General features: G+C 50.7%; 1 protein-coding gene across 5 annotated transcripts in view; it reads right to left on the bottom strand.

The window, feature by feature from the left end:
- The window catches only part of AGAP1 (ArfGAP with GTPase domain, ankyrin repeat and PH domain 1), a 568,365-nt gene that overhangs the window by 349,283 nt on the left and 196,475 nt on the right, over positions 1 to 22,607 (bottom strand). For 4 of the 5 annotated variants that reach the window (XM_081494022.1, XM_081494020.1, XM_081494018.1 and 1 more), the window contains exon 3: positions 20,380 to 20,467. In XM_081494022.1, coding sequence (XP_081350148.1) covers positions 20,380 to 20,467 — 88 coding nt within the window. Of the gene's footprint in view, positions 1 to 19,644; positions 19,657 to 20,379; positions 20,468 to 22,607 lie in introns of all 5 variants that reach the window. The other variant, XM_081494021.1, reaches the window with a different exon arrangement.

Raw genomic sequence — 22,607 nt, 5'->3', positions numbered from 1 at the left:
GAGCATCCCCTCTGGCCCCAGAGGCTCTGGGTCGGGTCCCTTGCTAGCCCGAGTCCCATCTGGTTCTGCGCCACAGGGGTCCCTGGACCATGCCGGCCTTCCCTCCCAGAGTTCCGGGGTTTGGGCCACCCCGAAGAAGGATCAGAGGCCTGCAGGTGGGCTGAGGCCCCCTGAGGCTGGGGTGGGGGGCTGGATGGGAGGTCACAGGGGTAAGTAAGCACGCACGCACACACGGCCACATCCACTCGGGACCCCCTGTAACAGGCAAGACGCACTTGCTTACACAGCAAATCTCAAACACCAAAGAAAGCCTTCCAGCATTAAGACGGATCAACTCTCATTTTGGTTCCCCTCACTGCTGATGCGGAAAAAAGGGGGGCACACTCCGTGGAGAAGCGCTGGAAGGACACAGGTGATGCGGCTGTGACCGAGCGCGTGCGCGCTGTACCACAGAGGGCTGCGCGTGCGCTTCCGGCTGTGGGGGGACCCACAGTGGGGTCCCCGCGCCCCCGCAGCTCCGCAAACGGAAGGCGCCGTGACCCCTGGCATCTTAGCACACGCGGAGGCCGGCCCCTGCCTGGTGAACACAGGTTCCACCTCCACGAGGCTGCTCAGCTGCCCCGGGGCACGCTGGGCTCACGTGGCCAATTCCTCACCGACCTGCGTGGTCTCCAGGGCAGGAGGGGGAGTTCCCACAGGAACAGCACCCCCCTCCCACCCGCTACCAGCCACCGCCCCCACCGCCCTGACGAGCAGGCACCCGGTGGGCATCACCACCCGGCTCCCCAGGAGTGACGCCCGCTGTTGGCCCTGCCCCTCCCCTGGGTCTCTGCGCCCTCTGTCTGACAGGGTGAGCACTTGATAGACTTCACATCTACTGGTTCATTCACCTTCTTTGATATGTTTTTGTAGAGTCACCTGTACAAGTTTTGTGTCCAGATGATTAGATCACAGTATTAACGTTAAGCAAGGTTTGCTCCGAGTTCTTTCTGCTCCTCTGTAACCACAAGCAAAGGCCTCTGGATCTAATTTGCATCAGCTCTAAAAGGGCAGGTGATTGTCTTCTCCATCTCTAAGGACACTTCCCATTCTAAAAATCACTATATATTATTCCCCTCTAAAATATGTAGTTAGTATGTCTCTTCAATATTTTACAATTGCAAACGTTAGACACTTGCAGTGGACTTGTGTGTGTTTTCTGGTGTTGTATGCACATCAGGAAACAAAGGAAACACTCAAATGCATTTGCCATGAACCCAAAGGTTTGATAATTAGGTAAAAATCAGCCAGGTGTTTAAGCACCCAGATTGAGAGAAAGAATAGGATTAATAAGGTTATATGCAAACAATAAACTCCTACTGCTGATAGATTGTCAGGCTCAATGGGAACACAGACCACTGAGTACTGGAGAAACACAACCCAGCAGGTAAATAAAATACTTTAAAAACCGTTTTCTATAGTTTACTTTAGAGACACAAAGGGAAAAAAACCTTGGGATGAAGGCGTGGGTGGCAGCAAGCTGGTCTACATTCATCAGAGGCCACTGCCCTTGTTTTGTGCAATTCAAACCCACCATCTGATCCTAGCCGTTGGATCTTTTCCTACTGAAATATTAGAGCACACCACCAAACTCTACGTCCAAATTCATTTTTAACGTAGATTTATAAATGCCTGTTTTCTAATCCGATTTCCAATAAAGTCATCCCTCGGAATCCACAGGGGGCTGCTTACAAACTCCCCTACATAAAACGGTGAAGAATTTTCACATTACCTATGCACATCCTCTTGTATACTTTAACTCATCTACAGATTACTTACAATATGTAATACAGCGTAAATGCCATGTAAAGAGCTTTAAGTACAACATAAATGCTATGTAAATAGTTGCCAGCATGAGACGAATTCAGGTTTTGCTTTTTGAAAACTTCCTCTAATTTTTTTTTTCCCCATGTGTTTCTGATCCACGGTTGACTGAATCTGTGGATACAGAACTATAGACACAGAGAAATAGCTGTATCTCCCTGCAGGTCTGTTTGACCCAACTTTGCAACCATGGCCCCACCCTATAAACTTGTTACATGAATAACTGTCAACCTTCTCTGACTGCCAAATACTATTATGTAACATTAAATCACCCCAGGGATCATTTTATTTTTAGAAAGTGTGCCCAAACCTGACCCCCGTATTGGGAGCCATCGACATGCATTTGGCTCAGCCCACCTGTACACAGGTGTGGAGGGCCCGTGCACTGCTGTTTACCCACAGAGTCCACGGGGGAGGCAGGGCTCTGTACCTGTGATGACAGCTCCATGAGAAGGGAAAACAGAGTACTCCCGCACTTAAGTCAATTCCTTCCAAAGATGGCTTGTGATCAGCAGAGGTAGACAGCACCACATTAAAACAGGTACAGAATCAAGGTGAGCAGAATCAAGTCCGTCTCTGGGCTTTGGTTGTCTTGAGTCTTGCTGAACAGCAAGGTGGCTTGCATCTCATGTGCACACAGAAAGGGGACATTCTTCCCGCCTAAATTCAACCTCATGCCTGTGTTTGCTCAGTTATGTCCAACTCTTTTGCAACCCCATGGACTGCAGCCTTCCAGGCACCTCTGTCCATGGGATTCTCGGGGCAAGAATACTGGAGTGGATTGCCATTTCCTCCTCCAGGGAATCTTCCAAACCCAGGGATCTAACCTGCATCTCCTGCATTGGCAGGTGGATTCTTTACCATTGAGCCACCTGGGAAGCCCCATGTGCAATTTTTTTAAATTTCAGGTTCGTTCAAAGGTTAGTTTTCAGTTTCCACTCAGAAAACTGCCCTGGGAGCCTCTGTTGCCCTTGAGCTTGAATTCTTTGACGGGTCAAGGTAAAAGATGGACCTGAATGTACCAAACAGAAGCAGGGATGCTGACATGGATGTGTTATGAAAAGCTCACCAGAAAGAAAACATCAGTTTTTTTTTAATACCTTGAAGAAAAGACTCACAGGAGTCCCTTACAACCCACTGTGGTGCGCTTAGTTGTCAGTCGTGTCTGACTCTTTGTGACCTTTTGGAGTCTTTGGAGCCCACAAGGCTCCTCTGTCCATGGGATTTTCCAGGCAAGAATTCTGGTGTGGGTTGCCATCCCCTTCTCCAGGGTACAATCCACTGGTGACCAATTACTCTCAAGGTTACTCCTGAGTCCTGGTTTCATGCTGGGGGAACCAGTTTTGAATCTGGGATGCTGGTGTAGGTCATAACAGCTGTGTTCCCTCTACTCTTTAAACTCGAGCTAAGCAGGATGGATCTACAACGGAATCTTGTTAAATACAGGGGCTGTCTACACCGAGAGAGGTACAACCATCTCACTTGGGTTGGCATTTCTGCTTAAACAAAGGAAAAAAGAAAACCGAATTTTCCCACTACCAAAAAAAAAAAAAAAGTTTTGTTGGCATTAAACACTCCAACAGATGTTTGACATTTCTATGCTTTTGGCTAATTGGACTAAAAATTATTAACATATCATTAACAGGTCTCCAAGCAACTGTTGAGCCTTATACTTTATAGTTTACAAAGCACTTCTCTTCCCACTTCATCTCATCCTCCTCACAGCATCTTATGGTTCCAATAACACCAGAACATCCACATCTAACTGGGTGCAAAAGAAGTTCAGACGCTGACCAATCTGCACCCCGCCACCCAGACAGGAGGGGGAGAGACCCAAACCTACGTATGCCGCCTGATTCTCACATCTTCTCTCTTCTGTGTGGACTTCTGCTGAGACAGTTCATGACACACACCATCCACAAAGGAGCCTGGAAGCCTTCGTGGAATTCCCTACACCCACAGGGCAACACCAAGAATGTGGGTGGTGGGGAGTGTCCTTCCCTCATTCCATTCACCACCATGGAAGGGAGCTGTCTTCAGCTGCAAATGACAGTCATCCCCGTACCTGCCTGCTAAGTTACTCAGTGTCTGACTTTGCGACCCCACGGACTGTAGCCCACCAGGCTCCTCTGCCCATGGGATTCTCCAGGCAAGAATACTGGCGTGGGTTGCCATGCCCTCCTCCTGGGGATCTTCCCGACCCAGGGATGGAACCTTCTTCTCTTATGTCTCCTGCGTTGGCAGGCAGGTTCTTTATCATTAGTGCCACCCGAGAACCCTGTGCTTAGGAGACTAAAAAGAAATAGACCTGCCCAACACTTTGTGTGATAGGGAAAACAGTATTCTGTTACAGGTTCATCACGAAAGGGATATTGCCTATAAGATTAAATGATACATGACGGCCCATCTCTGGGAACCCTACCTCCCAGGTAAAGAGCATTAAGCAAAAATACCTTTGTTTAGCTCACAGGAAACATCCTGACCAGGCCCACCTGTGAATAACTGCAGGAAGGAAGAAACTAACACAGCCCCCTGCAGAGGCTGATCGTTGCTGTTGTTCAGCTGCTAAGTCCTGTCCGACTCTTTGCAACCCCATGAACTGCAGCAGCCAGGCTTCCCTGTCCTTCACCGTGTCCCAGGGTTTGTGACAGCTGATGGGGACCAGCAAATGTTTCACTCTACTCCCTCCCCTTTTAGTATGAGACCCGCGGCGGTCTTCTCACTCAGGCAAGCTGGTTCTCTAGGGCACCAGCCTTCCATTTTCGCGGTTTGCCAGCTTTCCAATTAAAGTCGTTATTCCTGGCCCCAACAACTCACCTCTCCATTACTGACCTGTCGCTCAGCGAGCAGCAGGAGTTTGGATTCAGCAACATTTGTTACTTTTTCCTGTTTGTTTCCATCTTTACTTTGCCATGCATGAGCAAAGAATAAATGTCTTTCTTGAGTTTAAAACGCGCCATTTGAGGCACTGCTATTTTCCTTTTCCTTAAGAAAGGAGAGGGGCGTTATCCCAGCATCTGATCAGACACAGTAAGCCACCAGGACCCTTCCCACAGGGGCAAGCTGGCCTGCAGTCCTGACACCGTCACAGGGCCCCAGCTCAGGAGCACCTGATTTTCCCAGAGGGATGGTTTCAAGATTCTTGTTGTTTCTGACATCGGCCCAGAACGTTCTTCTTACTTAGCCTAGTAATACAATAGAATATCTGCGAAGGTGGTCGTCTCCTGATTATTTAGGAATGGTGAGATGAGAGGAATACCCTGGAGACAACTATGAATCTTTTCATTTCTCCCTGGGAGAGCATAAAAAATTTAATCATGTGCCAAAAATTTCTTAAAATGAATTTTGCTCTTTGATAAAAATACTGAAGCCTGGTACCTATCACTGAGGTTTTGTATCGTGACATTTAAATGAATTTTGGATCATATATTTACATTGGGAAAGAAGTTTTATTGGTAATATATTCAATTACAAAATTTAACCAAATCAGACTTCATTCCCTCTGCCAATTTCTTTAAAAAAACTTATATTGGTTTTAAAAAAGAGGGGGAGACTATAAAAAATGTACTATGAGTAAGGATCTAATTAACGTATGATGATCGGTAAGTTAGTTCACAGGTGAAACGCTCGCAGTTATGACTTGAGGTGAAATGGGATTTAACACAAAGGCTTAAGGCTACAGTCTTCAACAACTTCATTCCATCCAGACCTGAGTACAGCAAAGACGAAAGATCAGGAAAGAGGTCAAAGTTCCAGGGTAAGAGGAAAGATTCAAAGTTTGCTGTAACAGAATTTTCCTTTCTTCCATTTCCAATAAAAGAGGCGGGAGGAGGGGAGGTAGTTAAAAACCAGACCAAAAAAAATCCACCATCCATCAAGAAAAGATGCAAAGTGTCACATAAGCAACCTTGAAATCACTGGCCTTAAGAATAAAAAGGAGCAGGGGCGGGGGGAGAGGGGAGGGAGGGGGGAGAATAAAAAGGAGGGGACTTCCCTGGTAGTCCAGTGGTTAAGAATCCGCCTGCCAATGCGGGAGATATGCGGGGTCCCAGAAGATCCCACAAGCCGCAGAGCAACTAAGCTCTTGAGCCACAACTACTGAAGCCGGCTCACTCGAGAGCCTGTGCTCTGCAATGGGAGAAGCCAGTGCAATGAGGAGCCCGCGCATCACAACTGGAGAGCAGCCCCGGATCACCGCAACCAGAGAAAGCCCTTGTGCAGTAAAGACCCAGCACAGCCAAATAAATAGAGGAGGACCGCAGAGCCGGGTGGACAGGGGCTCCTGGTCCCCCAGGGAGGAGGGATGCTATGGTGGGGGCAGAAGGGTCTTCCTGTTTGGTCCCCTGACCGTGAGGAGGCTCCGAGATGAGCAAAGTGCCTGCAACACCCAGACTGCATGGAGGGGTCCCTGGGGGGAACGGCACACCCCCCTCCCACCCCCACGGGGGCAGGCGCCCAGCAGGTTCCTGGAGAGCAGTGGCCTGCCTGTAACAGCAGCTCACCTTGGTCTGGAGGGGATGCCCTAGGAGGACAAAGGGACTCACGTTACCCTGAGATTCTCAGGGAAGGGAACTCCCAGCCTCAGCCCCGTGTCCAGCACTTCCTGGCAGGGGGTGGATATTGGAGGTCCGAGGAAATGGGAGTGAGTAGAGTGGGTCATCCCTCTGATCCAAGAGGTCTCTAGTCAGTGTCCTGTTTCCGCAGGAAACCTGATGGTGGGGGGGCCTCCCAGACCTCACCAGGGATGAGTGCTAGCCACGAAGCCCTCAGTAGCCCCAGCCAGCGCGAACGGCCTGAGAAGCACATGAGTCCTTGCACTGGACTGCCGTCGGGATGTGCCAATCTCAGGAAAAGGGAGGAAAAGAGCTATGGAAACGGTAAGGACATCATGTGAAGATACGGTAGGAGGAGAAAAGGGGGCAGGGGACTGTGGGAGTTTCCTGGTGGCCTCGCTGTGGCCAGGGTACAATCCTTGGTCAGGGAACCGAGATCCTGCAAGCTGCGTGGCATGGCCAAAAAAAAAAAAAAAAGGGTCAGTGGGGGAGAGTTGCAAAGGAGCCTGCAAAACCCAAAGGGCAGATGGAAGAGAAAATAAAACTCAAAAAGCAGAAGGAAATCCCTTCCAGTCGCTCCCCTCCGATGCCACTTATTAACAGGCACGTAACAAGATGCGGGCTCCGGGAGAAGAATCTGAAACAGTGTGAGAAGAGATGGAAGCCTCTCGAGTGGAGGATCAAACCGGCATTTTGGAACAAATCAATAAAATGTGCAAAAGTAAGGGCGAGAAGAAAACACCACTCCAAGCTGAAATTCTGACAAGGAGGAATGGCGGGCAATAAACTCCACCAAGGAGACGAAAAGACAGAAGTTAACTGACAGGAACACAGACGAAACTAACGAAAGGAGAAACGCCCAACGAAAGGGCTCGGGGGAGGCACCGAGGGGCTGGCCTGAAATGCGGGAAGACGCGAACCTGCAGATCAAAAGAGCCTGCGCTCTTCCAGGAGAAAACGACAGAGACTCTCCAAGGACGGCGCCTCGGAGGCCCTGCTGAAGAGCTGTCACGTCTGTCAAGGTGGGGGCTCTCATCCCGCAGCGGGGCTCAAGGCGCACCCCCAGGAACCTTCTCCAGAGCCTCTGGAGGGGTCTGGAAAATGGCCAGTGTGGTATTTTTTTAAGAGATGTACAACTGGTTCTGAAATTGGGACAGTAACAACCAACTTGCACTGGCAAGTACGTCACACTCCAAGCCACACACCAGGATAGTGGCGCTGGCTGCATCCGGTAACCTGTCTGCAAAGCAGAACCCACTGCTGGGGTGTGGGGAGGGTTGCACCATCACCCCGGCCTTCTAAAAACAAGCAACCTGCTTTGGGACACGCCCCACCTTCTTGGGAGGGACAGGCCGGGTACATGTGCAGTGACAGTTTTTTGTGTGAGGCAAGTCAGTTAAGCAACAACAATCAAATAGTTACCAGCGGACTCCTGGGGGTGTCACCGTGCATTTAGTGAGCACCAGGGTCCCTGGGGGCCCTGCCTGAACACCTCTAGGGAATGAGAGTGGCTGATCTTTATTAATTCAACCTGGAATCTCAAGAATCTCACTGTTCCTACTACTTCAACACTTCTGGATCTACTTCATGGAAGAGTAACTTTGAAATAGCAAGTGAAGTGAATATATCTTTAAAGTGTCACGTGTAGTTCAGGTTTTCTTGACATCAAGTAAATATAAGCAAAAATTAACTGGATGAAAAGGCAGATGTGAAACAGAAACAGGAGACCCTAAAGCTCTATTTTGTGTTCATAAAAACAGCTTCACTGCCATCCCTGATAAGCAGTGAGTCAGATTTATAAACTAGAACTTGTATAAGTTTTATTAAGGGAACAGCACAATGTATCAGAAGGCTACTTAAAGCGTTTTGTAAAAGTGGAACTGCTGCTCAAAAAGAAATCGGAAACTAATGTTTGAGGAAGTGGCTTGTTGCTCAATAGTTATATTGAACTTCCTTACATCTTAACTTCAAGAGCTTTGAGGAAAACATAAATTGGCAGCTTAACACGTGAAACCCATTCAGAGCTCTCCCCTCCACTCCAAACACCACCTTTTCAAGACCACAATAAACATGGAAGCCCTGGGCAGGTGTCGGCTGGCTGATCATCATCAACTAAGGACAGACCCCATTCCACCTTCATTAAGTTTTATTAGCTTTTCCTCTGTGGAAAAAAAAAAGGTGGGGGGCTTCCCTGGTGGCTCAATGGTCAAGAATCCGCCTGCAATGCAGGAGACTCAGGTTCCATCCCTGGGTCAAGAAGATCCCCTAGAGAAGGGAATGCAAACCCACCCCAGTATTCTTGCCTGGAGAATTCCATGGGCAGAGGAGCCTGGGGGCTACAGTTCATGGGGTTGCAGACACAACTAGTGACTAAACTAACAACAACAAAACAACCACCAGTGAAAAACCTCACAAAACTGCTGCAAGACAGGATTATCAGCACAAAACAATTCTCTGTAATCACAGCTGCAGAATCTCAGATACTGCAGAGAGTAAACCACGCCCTGCAGCATTAGTAATCCCAGAAGGCAGGCAGCTCCCAGAGCCTGAAGCATCCTTTCTCTTGTGATGGTGTCCAAGGGCTCTGTGGGAGAAAGGGGACACTCGCTGTGCAGACAAGCCTGGACCTTGCCGTCCTCAGCTCACGCTCTAGGTGTGATGCCCACGCCTGGGCCTGTAGCCTGTTCCCTCGGGCTCGGGGCCCCAGACCCACTCAGGCTGCCCTGGCTCCACACGCTGGGACTCTCCTGCAAAACTGTTTTGGGAAGCTAGAACCCATCCCCTACCCCCAAAGTTCATACACTATCCTCCCCCAAACTGGGTGCTTCTCCCAATAACTCAGCGACTGTTCCAATGGACAGGCAGCCTGCACGGCCCAAACCTCAGGAGACTTGGGGTGACCAGGGGTCTCACTGAGGCCCCTGAAATCTGGCAGCTGAGCCATTAAGCTCTGCTCTCTAGGCAGGCACACGCTCTGCTTTCCTGAGTGAGAGTGGAGGTTGACAGAGAAGCCTGGCGGGCTACAGTCCGTGGGGCCACAAAGAGTCAGACACGACTGAGCAACTGAACACACACATGGTGTGTTCCTAACCTTAGCTGGGGTTAGGAAGTGGTTTTCAGCAAGTGATGCTGGAAACAGAGTGAACAAGACAGGGCTTTTTTTTTTTTAATACATATTTTCTTGGCCACATTGCATGGTATGTGGGATCTTAGTTCCCCGACCAGGGCGGAACCCACACCCCTTGAATTGGAAGCGTGGAGTCAACCACTGGACCTCCAGGGAAGCCCCCAGGATTTCTGACTGTCAAGGGCAGTAGGAGAAAAAGGAAAGGGACAAGAAGAGATGGCTGGATGGGAGATGGGAGGGGACCGGGCACCAGGAACAGACACAGTCCATGTCCCCCAGAAAGAACTTACTGGGAACCCCCTGAGCAGATGACACAGGGGGGCGTCTGGTTTTGAATCAGCTCTCTGAAGGAGAAAACAGCCATTTCTCCAAAATGATGGGACCGCCATATATTAATAGAATCTAATATTCAGGCACTCCTCGGAGCGATTGTGGGTTCAGCTCCAGACCACTGCAATAAAATATCACAATAAAGTGAGTCCCAAGAACCTGGATGGTTCCCAGTGCACGTAAGTTATGTCTGTACTGTACTGTCATAGTCTTCTAAGTGTTCAACCGCATTATGTCTAAAAAAGCCAACATACGTACGTTAAAGTACTGCTAAAAAAAAAAGGCTGACCAAATCACCTGAGCCTTCAGCCAGCCACAACCTTTTTTCTGGAAAAGAGTTTGAAATATTGCAAGAACTATCAAAATATGAGACATGAAGTGAACAAATGCTGCTGGGAAGAACAGCGCCAACAACTAGCTCGATGCAAGGTAGCCGCAAAACTTCAATTTGTTCTTTTTTTTACTAAAAAAACTCCGCAGTATCTGAGAAGCGTCAATAAAATGAGGGATGGCTGGGTGACCAAAGGGAGGCTGTTGGCTGGACACCCAGTGCCCACTGCCGGGGCTGTACGTGAATGTTCCAGCATCGACTCCTGCCTCTGAAATAGTCTGGTGGTAAATGGAATACATATAGTTGCGCACATCTGTTTCCTTGGGTGAAAACGTGCTTAAGGTTATTTATTTTTAGTATCCTGCACATTTATTTTAAGCATCAAAAAGGATAAATTACACAAAGGCCTGTGGCTGCAGGACACGGAGCCCAGCTGCTCACCTGGCGTCTTTAAACGAAGCCAGACCCCACCAGCCGGGGCCCGAGACGTGTCCAGGGCTGGGTGCCTCAGCAAGGCGGGTGTGGGCATGGGGTGGACTGGCCTGCACCCACCAGAGCCCACCAGACTGTCTCTCTGCCCCTTAGACGTGACCGCTCTAAACTAGGGTTTCCTGCTGTGAAACTTTAATAAGTTCCTAAAAACTTATTAAAAAAAAAAATTATTTGTGTCGTGTGAACTCTATTTTTGAACATGTGATTTAAAAATAAACATAGGACTGTTGGTTCACACACAATCCTCTGCATGCAACTCAGGTGTTTGTTTTGAGAAAACTAGAACAGGCCGGTGGCTGTGAGGTGGGATCCTGTGGAGAAACCCAGAGTCCTCTGCAGGTCAAGCCTTGCTGTGTGGGCACACCGCAGGGCAGGGGTCGCAGACGGTCTCCGGGAGGGGCCGCCGGACAGTCAATACTTCAGGCCTGTGGGCAGTAGCCTTGTTTGCGTGGGGCGTTTTGTTTTCATTTATTCTTACAAGCCTTTAGAAATGCAACAATGACCCCCGCCACCAAAGGTCTGGGGCCAGGGCCCCAGGAAGCCGGCACCTCCCCCTCCAGGCTTGCTCCCCCAAGAGAGACTGCCCAGCGATGGTCCCGTTCTTGCCTTAAAACTGTAGAGAGGAATCCAGGGAGAGGAATCCAGGGTTTGCACTTAGCAAAAGACTTTAAAACTTTAAAAAAAAAAAGTGCATGACCTATCACTTTGTATAAAAACAGAAAAAAAGATTAGTTGATTAAATTTTTTCTTTACCTTCTAGGAGTAAAAAGATATTAAGAGTTTAAACTAAGCCTGTATATATATAACTTGGTTGTTTTGTAAATACACGTTTGTGTGGACTGCAAAAAAAAAGAAATGCAGCAGTCCTTCGACAGCACGGACTGGGGGTGACCGCAGCGGGACAGCTGTCTGCCCTCGAGGTTCCTAATGGGGACGAGGCCCTAAGCGTTGGGACTGTGGCCTCCTGTTTCCAGGGGTGGGGCTGGAACACTCTCAGGAACCGTCTCATTCCCCTGGGAACAGTGTCAGGACTCAGCGGAGGGCGTCCAGCCAGTGTGTCAGGACTAACACGCTGGTGGGCGGGAGGGGCGGCAGTGTGCACCCGATGGTGTCGGCTCAGACAGACCCAGACACTGTTGTCTAACGTGCAGTTACGTCACGCTCTAACTGGTAGCTCAGTCGGTAAAGAACCCACCTTTAACGCAGGAGACCGGGTTTGATCCCTGGGTTGGGAAGGTCCCCTGTAGAAAGGAATGGCAACCCACTCCAGTATCCTTGCCTGGAGAATCCCACGGACAGAGGAGCCTGGTGGGCTACAGGCCATGGGGTCACACAAGCCGGACACGACTTAGCGACTAGACCACCACTTAAAGCTCAAAAAAAAAAAAACAAAAAACAAACCAACAACCATCCTGGGGCTTAACCTTTCTCTAGAGAAAATGATCTCTCATTTGGACGGTGAATCTTTCAAGATCCCAGTCTCCTCTCCTATTAAGGAAGTGGCTTTGTCATCTCTGAAGTCAGGAGGTGTCTCAGGGAAGCAGGGGTCGTGTCGCCCAGCACACAGGCTACGACTGCGGGGCTCTGGGGGTCAAATAACACGACGGAGCATGTGGGAGCCGCCCGGGGCCACTTCCCGGCAGAAGCCAGCCTGCACAGCTGCTCAGCTGACCGGATGCAAATGTCACCTGGAACTGCAGCCATTCCTCCTGAAGCCTCATCTCCTCTCGGGAGCACCCGCCCCGACCGCAGGAGCCGTGCCCAGCTCTCAGCAGGCCCTCGGTTTCCCGCTGAATTAATTATAACAATACGGGACGGTGTGTTCAGAGTTCCAAACAACCGACTCAGAGACACATTTTGTCCTGCCAACTCTGTCCATGCCAAAAACATAATCTCCTTACTCTTAATTTTACGGCCTTTTTTCTTGTTAAAAATGAAGCAGAACCCACTTTCTCTTTATTTCTTTGAAACGCTAGTGATAATTTTAGCGTTCTTCACCTGTTTTAAAGGCAACATCATCAGATCCTCAATATGGCTTACCTGCGAGGGGACAGAGTTATTCAGCAGGCTGTTTACACAGATCAGGACGTTGACAAGGGTCAATGCTATGTCTAAGGTTAGAGACCGAGTTAGCATCTGAAAGAAGTAGGGAAGGTGGTCGAACTGACTGACCTCTGCTTTACCTACTAAGCCAAACTACCAGCAGATTCTTCATTTTAAGGTTTCAGATACTCCTCATTAAAAAATTATTGTGTACTTTTAATCACTTGGTTGAAGTAACATGGTAAAATTATGTGGAAACACTTAACTGGCTAGATTTCAAAACTACTCAAATTTTATTAGCGTTTACAGATTTCGTTCATTGGAACATTAAGCAGCACCCAAGAAAGCGTTCAGAAATAGGCCTAACATCTGCTGAGCAGTGGTAGCTGACAAAAAAAAATTTTTTTAAGTTTATTTGATTTGGAAAGGATTTTTGGAGCTGACAGTTTAAAAGCATTTCGTATGTCCCAGAAAATAAAGGCTGGTATTTACCACATGGCTTGTTTCTAAGAAACCAAGTAAACATTCATTCTAAACAATTCATTTTTAAAAAAAATGATTTAAGATACACAGGCTCCTGAGAAGGCTTTTATTGCCGTGACGATACATGCATCTGTCGGGGAACAACTCCAGGGGGTCCTCAAGGGACGCGGGGATTAACAGAGAGACGTCCAGCTCAAGGTGACCTGACCGCAGCAGACCCCTGCTTCCAGAGGAAGTGACCATGGCCAGCACGTGACATCCCAGCTAGGAACCAGCAGGGCGTGGTGGCAAGCCCAGGGCCAGGGACCCTCGCGGGGCACCATCGGGCTGGACACCCCGGGAAAAAGGCGAAGATGGGAGGCCTCCTCACCCCTCCTGGGGGTCCCCGGGGCCCTGAGGCCACGTGCAACCAGAGAAGCTCCTGACCTGCCCCGCAGCCCAGACAGCAACCCCACCGGGAGCGAGAAAGAACCCACGGAACTCAGGCCCGCCCGCACCACTGGGACGTGGTGTTTATTTTTTATTTGGCTGCGCCGGGTCTTAGTTGTAGCAGAAGGGTCTTTGCTTGCAGCATGAGAATTCTCAGTGGCAGTATGTGGGATTTAGCTGCCCGACTGGAGGCGGGGGGTGTCAAACCTGGACCCCCCTGCATTGGTAGCACGGAGTCTTAGCCACTGGACCACCTGGGAAGTTACCCCAGCCCACTTTAACTTCTCTTCTCTCGTTTCCAGATGACCACGATGTAGGTCCCGGGCATCTCATACAGAGCCCTGCTGTCCTGACCTGAGCTGGCTGCACTCAGAGCTGTTGGAATAACTTAGCTGGTCATGGGAGCGTGGTCAAGGAACAGGCTGCCTGGGGCAGGAGCGGAGGGTGGGTGGGGGTCACAAGCTTGCTCCTGGTGGACACGAGGTCCTGAAGTCACACCCATGAGAAGAGTTGAGGAGGAAGGCTGTTTACCTGGAGCGGAAGACGCAGCAACAAAGCCGCAGGGCCGTATGGACAGCTGTGCATCCCCAGGCCTCGGGTGGCTCTGCGCCAGGGCTAAGCAGAGCTGTCTACGCGTTTACCCTCTCAGTCCCCGCAAATGACTCTCGGAGCAGAGGGTCCACATTCAGGCGGCTGGCTAACTCACCCCAGACCACGAGGACGGAGAGTTTAAGTGGCCAAGGCAGGCTGGGAACCCAGGCTTCAACCACAGGCAAGTAAGTAGCAGGCCCTGGCACGGAGGCTCAGGGCTTCCAGGAAGAGGGCAGCCCCGTCCCTGGGGACACTCAGGCATCCAAGCTGCAGTGTCAGGGAGGCAGGCCCCCCACCAGCCGTGAGACCCCCGCGTCCCTGGATGCTCTGGGGCTCCAGGGAAAGATGCTGCTGTCCCAGGTCACCAGCTCGCCCTCCCTCCTGTCGCGGTCCTGCTCCATCCTCGAAATCACTCAGCCCTCCTCCCCCACCACACACCACGTCAGCCCACAGGCACTAAAGATGGCACTGGGCATGTACAGGTCCCTCCCCCGGGAAGGCAAGCCAGTTCCCTTCTTCCCATGATACTGCCAAGTCTTGATTAAACTCCGTACATCCGTACAAACAAGAGAAACAGCTGCAGGCTCCTTTCAGCAAGGTATTTAAGAGTCGAGACACAGCCGGGATACTTCCCCACAGCCCGGGGCACAATTCAAAAGCACATCCCACATTCTATGACTTACACTCAGGAAGCCTATTTCTTACCTTGACTTATACAGATTAAAGTTTTCCTTGACTAGCCATTATCTTGTCCTTTACCTTTCCTTACGTTAGCAAGACATTCAGGTTTCTTCTGTCCCCCTCTTCCGTTTCAGACCCTCCTCTTTATGCGGAAGACAGTCCCTCTCCTCCTCCTACTTGGGAAGGATGAGGACTTCCCTCCCCACCTCCGGCTCCCTGGGGGAAGACCCACCTTTCATTCTCTGCCTACACTCCGACCCTAGTCTGTTCTCTTTGTCAAAGGAAGGCTGCAGAGCCCAAATCCCTAGGTCCAAGTCCACGTTTTCTGTTTTTTGCGGGGGGCACTGCCGCACGTGTGGGCTGGAGGGACTGAGAGCAGAGATGGATGGAGGCATCGCCCCCTGGTACCGTCACAGAGCTGATGGTACCACCCCACCACCGTGAGGACAGCTGCTGGGTACCAGCCTTTGCGGGCCCCAGGTCCTCTGAGTGGCCCACGGCAGGAGACGTGAGGGAGGAACACATAGATGTCTGAGGCTCAAAGCCCTCGGGGACACCACGGTCTCCCAGCTGCAAAGGGACGCATCTCAGGCTGCCCACATCCTCCATCAAATCCCCACGTGATACTGGGCGGCCTGAGTCTCCTTCCTTCTCTTCTCATCTTGAAGGGAGTTAAAAACAGACACGCGGGGTCTGTGGCGGGGAGGGGGGAGTGCACGGTGGACGTCAAGCACACAGGCACACGGGCTGGAAACTCTAATTACACGCCCAGACCCTCCTGCACTGTCCCCATTAGCAGCCATCAATAGGGCACGGACAGCAGAGGAGTAATTTCCATCCGATTCTTTTCATCGGAAGTGAGTGACAGCTGTGAAATTCCATCATCGGTGTGAAGGGCACATGTAAACCGACCTAATCTTTGTGACGTTCCAGGAGACCAGCGCGCGCCTGGCCAGTGAGGTCTGGGGCATCTCCAAGTTCTTCATGTCACTAAGAAGTAATGGGGCTACTTCAACACTCTGCTACACATACTGTTGTGGGTTAACTTTCCCTAAAAATGTGATCCATTCCAAACCCTCAGTACTTGTGGGCCAAAACCCAGAGCTGGGTGTCTTCATGACATGAGGGAAACGTGGACTCAGACACGGGGAGGAGTCCCTGGACGACGAGGCAGAGACTGCAGATGCGTCTGCAAGCCCAGGACGGCCCGGGGCCGGCAGTAACCAGGACCCGGACTCTCCCGAGTCCCCTCCAGAAACAGCCAGCCTGTGAACACCTTGATCTCGGACTCTCAGCCTCTGGAGCTGTGAGAATACAGCTCTATGGGTTCAAGCTACCCAGACTGTGGTCATTTGTCAAGGCAGCCCTGAGGACTCAGATACACATGCATTGTCTCACTCACACACACATAATTAAAAAGGTTATGTGCACGCACAAAAATTTTACTCTTTGGATTGTTAATACTTCGTGGACTTACAGGTTCCCGACTGAGTTACCTACTTTTGCATTGCAGAAAATGTTAGTCACTTAAGTCATGTCCAACTCTTGTGATCCCATGGACTGTAGCCACCAGGCTCCTCTGTCCATAGGCTTTTCCAAGCAAGAATACTGGAGTGGATTGCCATTTCCTATTCCAGGGGATCTTCCTGACCCATGATAGAACCTGGGTCTCCTGCATTGCAGGCAGATTCTTTACTGTATGAGCCACCAGGGAAGCCCTGTCCAATGCTAATCCACTAATTATAAAAACACACGTAATATTTAAATCCATTCCCTCATTTCAAATTGTATCTTTAAAACAATCTAAAGTGGATGCATCAGCTATCTTTGCCACAAGAATAAAGTATCAACCAAAACAGATCACACGGTGAACGCAGGACAGATGTCATCCTCTGAAAGCGGATGGAACGTGCACTCTGGAGAAGGCTAGGGATGTGAAAACAGAAGGCCCTGACCACCTTCTGCTTCTCAGCCATCTGAAGATCCCCCCACCGTGGGTCAGAGTAACACTAAAGGATTGCTGTTGTCGTTCAGTCGCTCAGTCGTGTCCGACCCTTTGCAACCCCATGGACTGCAGCACGCCAGGCCTCCCTGTCCATCACAATCTCCCGGAGCTTGTTCAAACTCATGTCCATTGAGTCAGTGATGCCTTCTAACCATCTCATCCTCTGTCACCCCCTTCTCCTCCTGCCCTCTATCTTTCCCAGCATCAGGATCTTTTCCAATGAGTCTTTGCATTAGGTGACCAAAGTATTGGAGCTGCAGCTTAAGCATCAGTCCCTTCCAATCAATGTTCAGGGCTGAATATGCTAAAGGTTTTTTACATATTAATTAAAGCAAAAGGACAGCCCTGTGCAGACGGAAGAAGCACAGGGAAGCCCCAGTGAGCTGTGTGCACAGACAGAGCCCGCAGCAACATGCCTCCCACCGAAAGCTGCTGCCCCGTGTGGGGACGGCAGTGCGTCACTCCAGGCGCTGCAGAAGGGGCAGGGGGGGTAAATCAGTAGGCTTCCCTGGTGGCTCCGTGGTGAGGAATCCTCCTGCAATGCAGAAGACCCAGGTTTGATCCCTGGGTCAGGAAGATCCCCTAGAGAAGGGATAGGCTACCCACTCTAGTATTCTTGCCTGAAGAATCCCTTGGATAGAGGAGCTGGAGGGCTACCGTCCATAGGGTCCCAAAAGAGTCGTACATGACTGAGCGACTAACCCTTTCACGCTTTTGATAACAACACCAAGGAAATGGGAAGGTCTCACAGCTCACCCAGAGTCCAGACCCCTCAGCCCGGCACCCACAACATAACACCAGCAGCTGTGCACCAACCTGACCCTTTGCTACAAAAGTAGCTGCAAATGCAGCTGAGCTTTAATGGTGTCACTGACTTCTGGTGCCCCCCTGGAGAGGCTCCCACTGCTCCCACGTTCTCCATAAACCTGGGTGGTGACACAGTACCTGAAAGCTCCAGAACCTTCACTGTTGTCAAGCTTCTCAAGGAAGCAAGCATGGGTAATTGATGGATGTTAGAGCATCCGGCAAGGATTGAAAACATTTTGCAATTACAGGTTCCTGGACCAGGAGAAGGACTCTATCTGCCAAGACTTTTCTCATGCATTTCCTTTCAGAAACAGCAAATTCTGGGCCCCTCCTGCCACCACGTGGGACTTACGTGGATGTCAGTCCCCTGGTCTTGAGAAGAGATGCAAAGAGGCAACCACCCCGCCCGGTCCCAGGGTGGTGGCCCCTGGGAAACGGGTTCATGGGGGGCTAAAAAAGGCATCTGCTCATGATTCTTCCAGGACCCGGAGGCCCTGACACAAGTCCACAGCGGGCACCCCTGTAGGCTGCTGGCAAACGCCAAGAACAATCCCATGACCCGGAATCAAACGGTGAGAGGACAGGTGGCCAGGCGCAGGGCCAGCCCTGAAGGTGAGAGCAAAGATCACGGACGCTCCTTCCCCCGACCCGGGAGCCCCTGGACATCGGCGCCGCTGGGGGTGAGACACTCCCACCCTGCAGACGGAAGAAAGGACGCCCCGAGAGTGAACTCGAGATGCCTCCCCCTTTACAATAGAGGTATTCTGAAAATCATACGACTCCATGAAATAAGCGTCGTGAAGATGTACTGCCTGAAAAGCGGAGGAAGTGGGGCTACTAGATGTTACGTTTAGGTCCCCCTAGTGGGGACGGCTTTACTTTTGATGCGCGAACATGTAGGAGAAAGGCTTCCGTGTTCATCACAATCTAAGGGTCCGCCACAAAGGAAGCACAGCGAGGCCCAAACATGATGGCAGACACTGAAATGGCAAAAGTCACAATAATGACAGAACAGCACCACGGACGGGGGAAGGGGTTAGCTGGCCATGGGCGGGAGAACTGGGGACCCCCACCAGCCACACCAGACATCAAGTCGGGCAGGAGAGAGGCCAGCGTGCGGCCGTGAAACCAGGGCCCAGACTACATAACCTCTAGGGCCCCCACCCCCACGTGAAACCCAGGTGGGCACACAGGCAGACTGACCTGAGAAGGTAGGGTCATCAACCTACACAGCCTGCCCCGAGGAGTAAGTATAAACGCAAGAAAAAAAGTCTCTAAGAGACTCTTGGGTGTAATCCACGTGACCAAGGCTAAAACCCACACTCAGACGCAAAGGCACATATACACCAGCGCAACCCCAGTACAGAGTCCAGGAGAGCAGAAAGGTGGCTGCCTTTACCGCCTCTCTGAAGCACGCAGCTGTCTAGCACCTGCATCCACGTTTCTGTGTCTAGGCATCCTTTTCCTCCTTGACTCCCATGTCCAAGCCTTCACCTCTAATCTCCCTGAAATCATCATGTCGACATGGATAGCAAATACACGGGCTTTTTCCCTCACGTGTCCACCGAAAATTCTGCAAAGTCACAGCGGAGCCCCAAACAAAGGTGGCCAGAGAATCCCACCTTCCACACACTTCTGAACGATCACGAGGTACCCAGCCACGAGAGTTAAATACTAGAACAGGTGTTACAGGAACACGGGAAGCTACTCAGAACTACTGCTAAGAAGACATCTAAGGGACAAAACAGGGTGAAATGTTTAACTTAAAAAAAAAAAAAAAGGCTAAGATGAAACAAAAGAGGATGGATAACACAGAATGAGGAGGCAAGGGAGGACTACAGTACAGAGCTGGGTCTCTCCTCACTCTTCAAACAAGACAAGCGCTGCCATGAAGGGAATGTATAGTTACCTGCATCCATATCTGCAAAGAATGGAACAGCCAGTAAGAAAAAGAAGGAACCAGAAATTCAGTGTCTCAGAGTTGGATTTTTAAAAGGTTACACGGACAGAAAATATAATTTAGAAAACGGTGTGTGTACACTCTAGCTGGATTTTGGGGACACGGAAGCTACCTGGTTTCCTAGCCTTTTACTACCATCGTTTTATTTAAAGCGAAGAACAAAACGTGGATATGTTAAACTGAAGAAGTAAAAGCCTCATGGCAAAAGAAACAGCTTATTCTCATGCAAAAATGATTATTCAATGTTTAGAATACAATATAAGGGGGAAAACATACTCAAACGTATGGTGGTGGTCATCTGAAGTACTCGGGTCTACGACTATGGAACAGTCCATACAAATTATGTTATAAACTCAACATCCAAAATGAAGACATGTCCAAGCAGTAATATTTAAAGGCATGACACTGGACTCATATGTGAAGGGACAGAACCACCAGGTAAGAGGCATATTTAACAGTATTCATGGTTTGACTCTATTGCTCCCAATGCCAAGATGAAGTTAATGCAACTGGTCGGCTGACAATGCTACCGAAAAAGCAACATAGCTACGGATTTCTACTGCTTCGTATTTTATTCTTTTCCTTGACACGGGATATATGACAGTCATGATTTAGAATATGCTAACGAAAACTTTGGCCAACTAAACTCTCTTGAGCTGGAGACTGTCTGACAAAAGAGCATACCTTCAGGAGACTCCTCCTGGACATACGTGCCGGTCAGATAGCGGTGCACCAGGGCCGACTTGCCGCTGGCCAAGTTACCCACAATTCCCTGCAACACAGAAATGGACAGTCACTAAGGAGCGGTCAGTGTACCACGCTTTCAGCAACCTGCAAACAGAGAGGGTTGGCACGGACAGCAATCCAAAACATCATCTCATTAAATTCTTCTCCAGGAGAAAAAGGGACTCCAGCACCTCGATTAACATCACACATCTCTATCAGTCTCTACGGCCTGAAGAATCAACACGGTTTGGACACACGTTGGTTGCGGCATTTTTCTAGATCCCAGGAGTGCTGGTTACACTGGGAAGGTGCAGAGTGAGTCAGCCTGCCAATGTGTACTGGGGACCCTCAAAACTCTCCATGAGGCACGAGGTTAAAGAGGACACAGTGGCAGTACTGGGTCATAAAGAGATGAAGGGACATGCTGATACATTCCATCACGACCCCAGGGCAGGATCAGGAGTCTGGGAGGAACAGTGTCCAGGAGGGACTGGAGGGGAGAAGGCCGGACCAAGGCAGGGCGGAGGTGGAGAGCTGGCCTGGTCCCTGGGCACGGGGTCCCACACGGCAGGGCCAGGACGAGGCCATCCCAGGGGCCCACGGTCAAGGCGTTCACCCTCGATGAAGCTGGCTCGGGAGAGATGTGAGGGACCACTGTCCCAGCAGGTAGGAACGCACCATCTCCAGGGTGCAAGGCTGGCTTTATCCCACCTTCCGCCAGAGACAGCTCCCCCATGAACATAGCTGACACACCTGGAAGCAGGGACCACCCCTAGGGAGGCCCTCCCCCCTCTCGGGAGCTCAACCCCCCCACCTTCTGTGTGAAGACCCTCCTGCATGATAACCTCTTCCTCCCCCACTGGAACTGCCCCCTCAAACCCGCGCGGAAGCATCGAATCAATTCCTGCTTAGAAAAAGCAGGACAAGAGCCCTGCCCTGCATACAGTCTCCTCCCAGGAAGAGTCTGCCTCTCTCTCCTGCCAGCCAGGCCTCTGGATACACCTGCTCCCTCGCTGCTCACCCTGACACTCCCCCCCACCCAAAGTTTTTGACCCTATGGCTTCAAAGACACTGCTCAAGGTCACCAACAACTTTGGTTTCTGAAACCCCTTACCTTCCCCTTGCCCCAAGCCAGCCCATCACCGGAAGCTGTACAATAGGTTCTCTTTCTGCAAACTTCTCTTGGAATTCCCTCTCAGCCATGCGGGCTCCTTCCCTAGATCCCCTGGATCCTGGATTCTAAAGCCCACCCGAGGGGGCCAAGGCCACATCCCACCTACTCCTAAGAAGCTTCAGATTTCCACTGTCATGCCTCAGCCCTGCCCCCGTTCAGGTAAACCCACACACACCCAAGGCTCTTCATGGACACACCTATTCTCTCTCCAATCTGTCCAGCATCCTCTGTGACCACATCCTCACCCCACCTCCCAAACCGGACACCTGGAAGGCATCCCCGATTCCCAACCCGCCTGGAGGACAGTTTATGAGCATCTCCACTGCCCCACGGGGCAGGTGGTGTAGTCCGTCCACTGGAGTGGTCCATCCACTGGAGCTCAGGACAGCCTCTAGCTCATCGCCCTGCCTGGGAGCTCCCCCTCCTCACCCCGAGAATACCAGAGATTCTTTACGATCGACACTGCAAAAATGCGATGCCCTCATTTCACAACTTTTGGGAAGCCTCCCACTCCGGCCTGCAGGCTGCAGTCCAAGAATTTCATGAACAGACAACAGAGTGTCCCCTCCGCATCCTTACAACCAATCTTGCTGGAGGCACCCTGGCCAGGCGGGAACCACACCCACACTTCACTCACCCGGGCACACCTGCTCTTCTTCACCCAAGAGTTTAGGATGGTCTCTATGCTTCTCTGCACACCCAACACACTTTACCCTGCTGCTGTTCTTGGCTCTACCTCCCACCACATCAGGCCGCCCAAGACCAAAAACTAGGTCTCCGATACTGGCAAGGACACCCTCTGTATCCCTACACTCAGCAGTTTCTGGCGCAACAAAGTGCTGGACAAGATGGGATGGGTGGGTGGGTGGGTGGAGGGTTGGGTAGATGGGTGGGTAGATGGGTGGATGGGGTGGGCAGGTGGGTGAGTGGATGGATGAGTGCGTAGGAGGGAGGGAGGAGAAGGATATGTTGACTGGTTGGATAAATGGATGATGGTGCCAATAACTAGAAC

Source organism: Giraffa tippelskirchi, chromosome 5 (assembly GCF_054371585.1).
Source record: "Giraffa tippelskirchi isolate mGirTip1 chromosome 5, T2T-mGirTip1v1.2.pri, whole genome shotgun sequence".
In the NCBI taxonomy this organism is placed as follows: Eukaryota; Metazoa; Chordata; class Mammalia; order Artiodactyla; family Giraffidae; genus Giraffa; species Giraffa tippelskirchi.
This window is presented reverse-complemented; position numbering and strand designations above follow the sequence as displayed.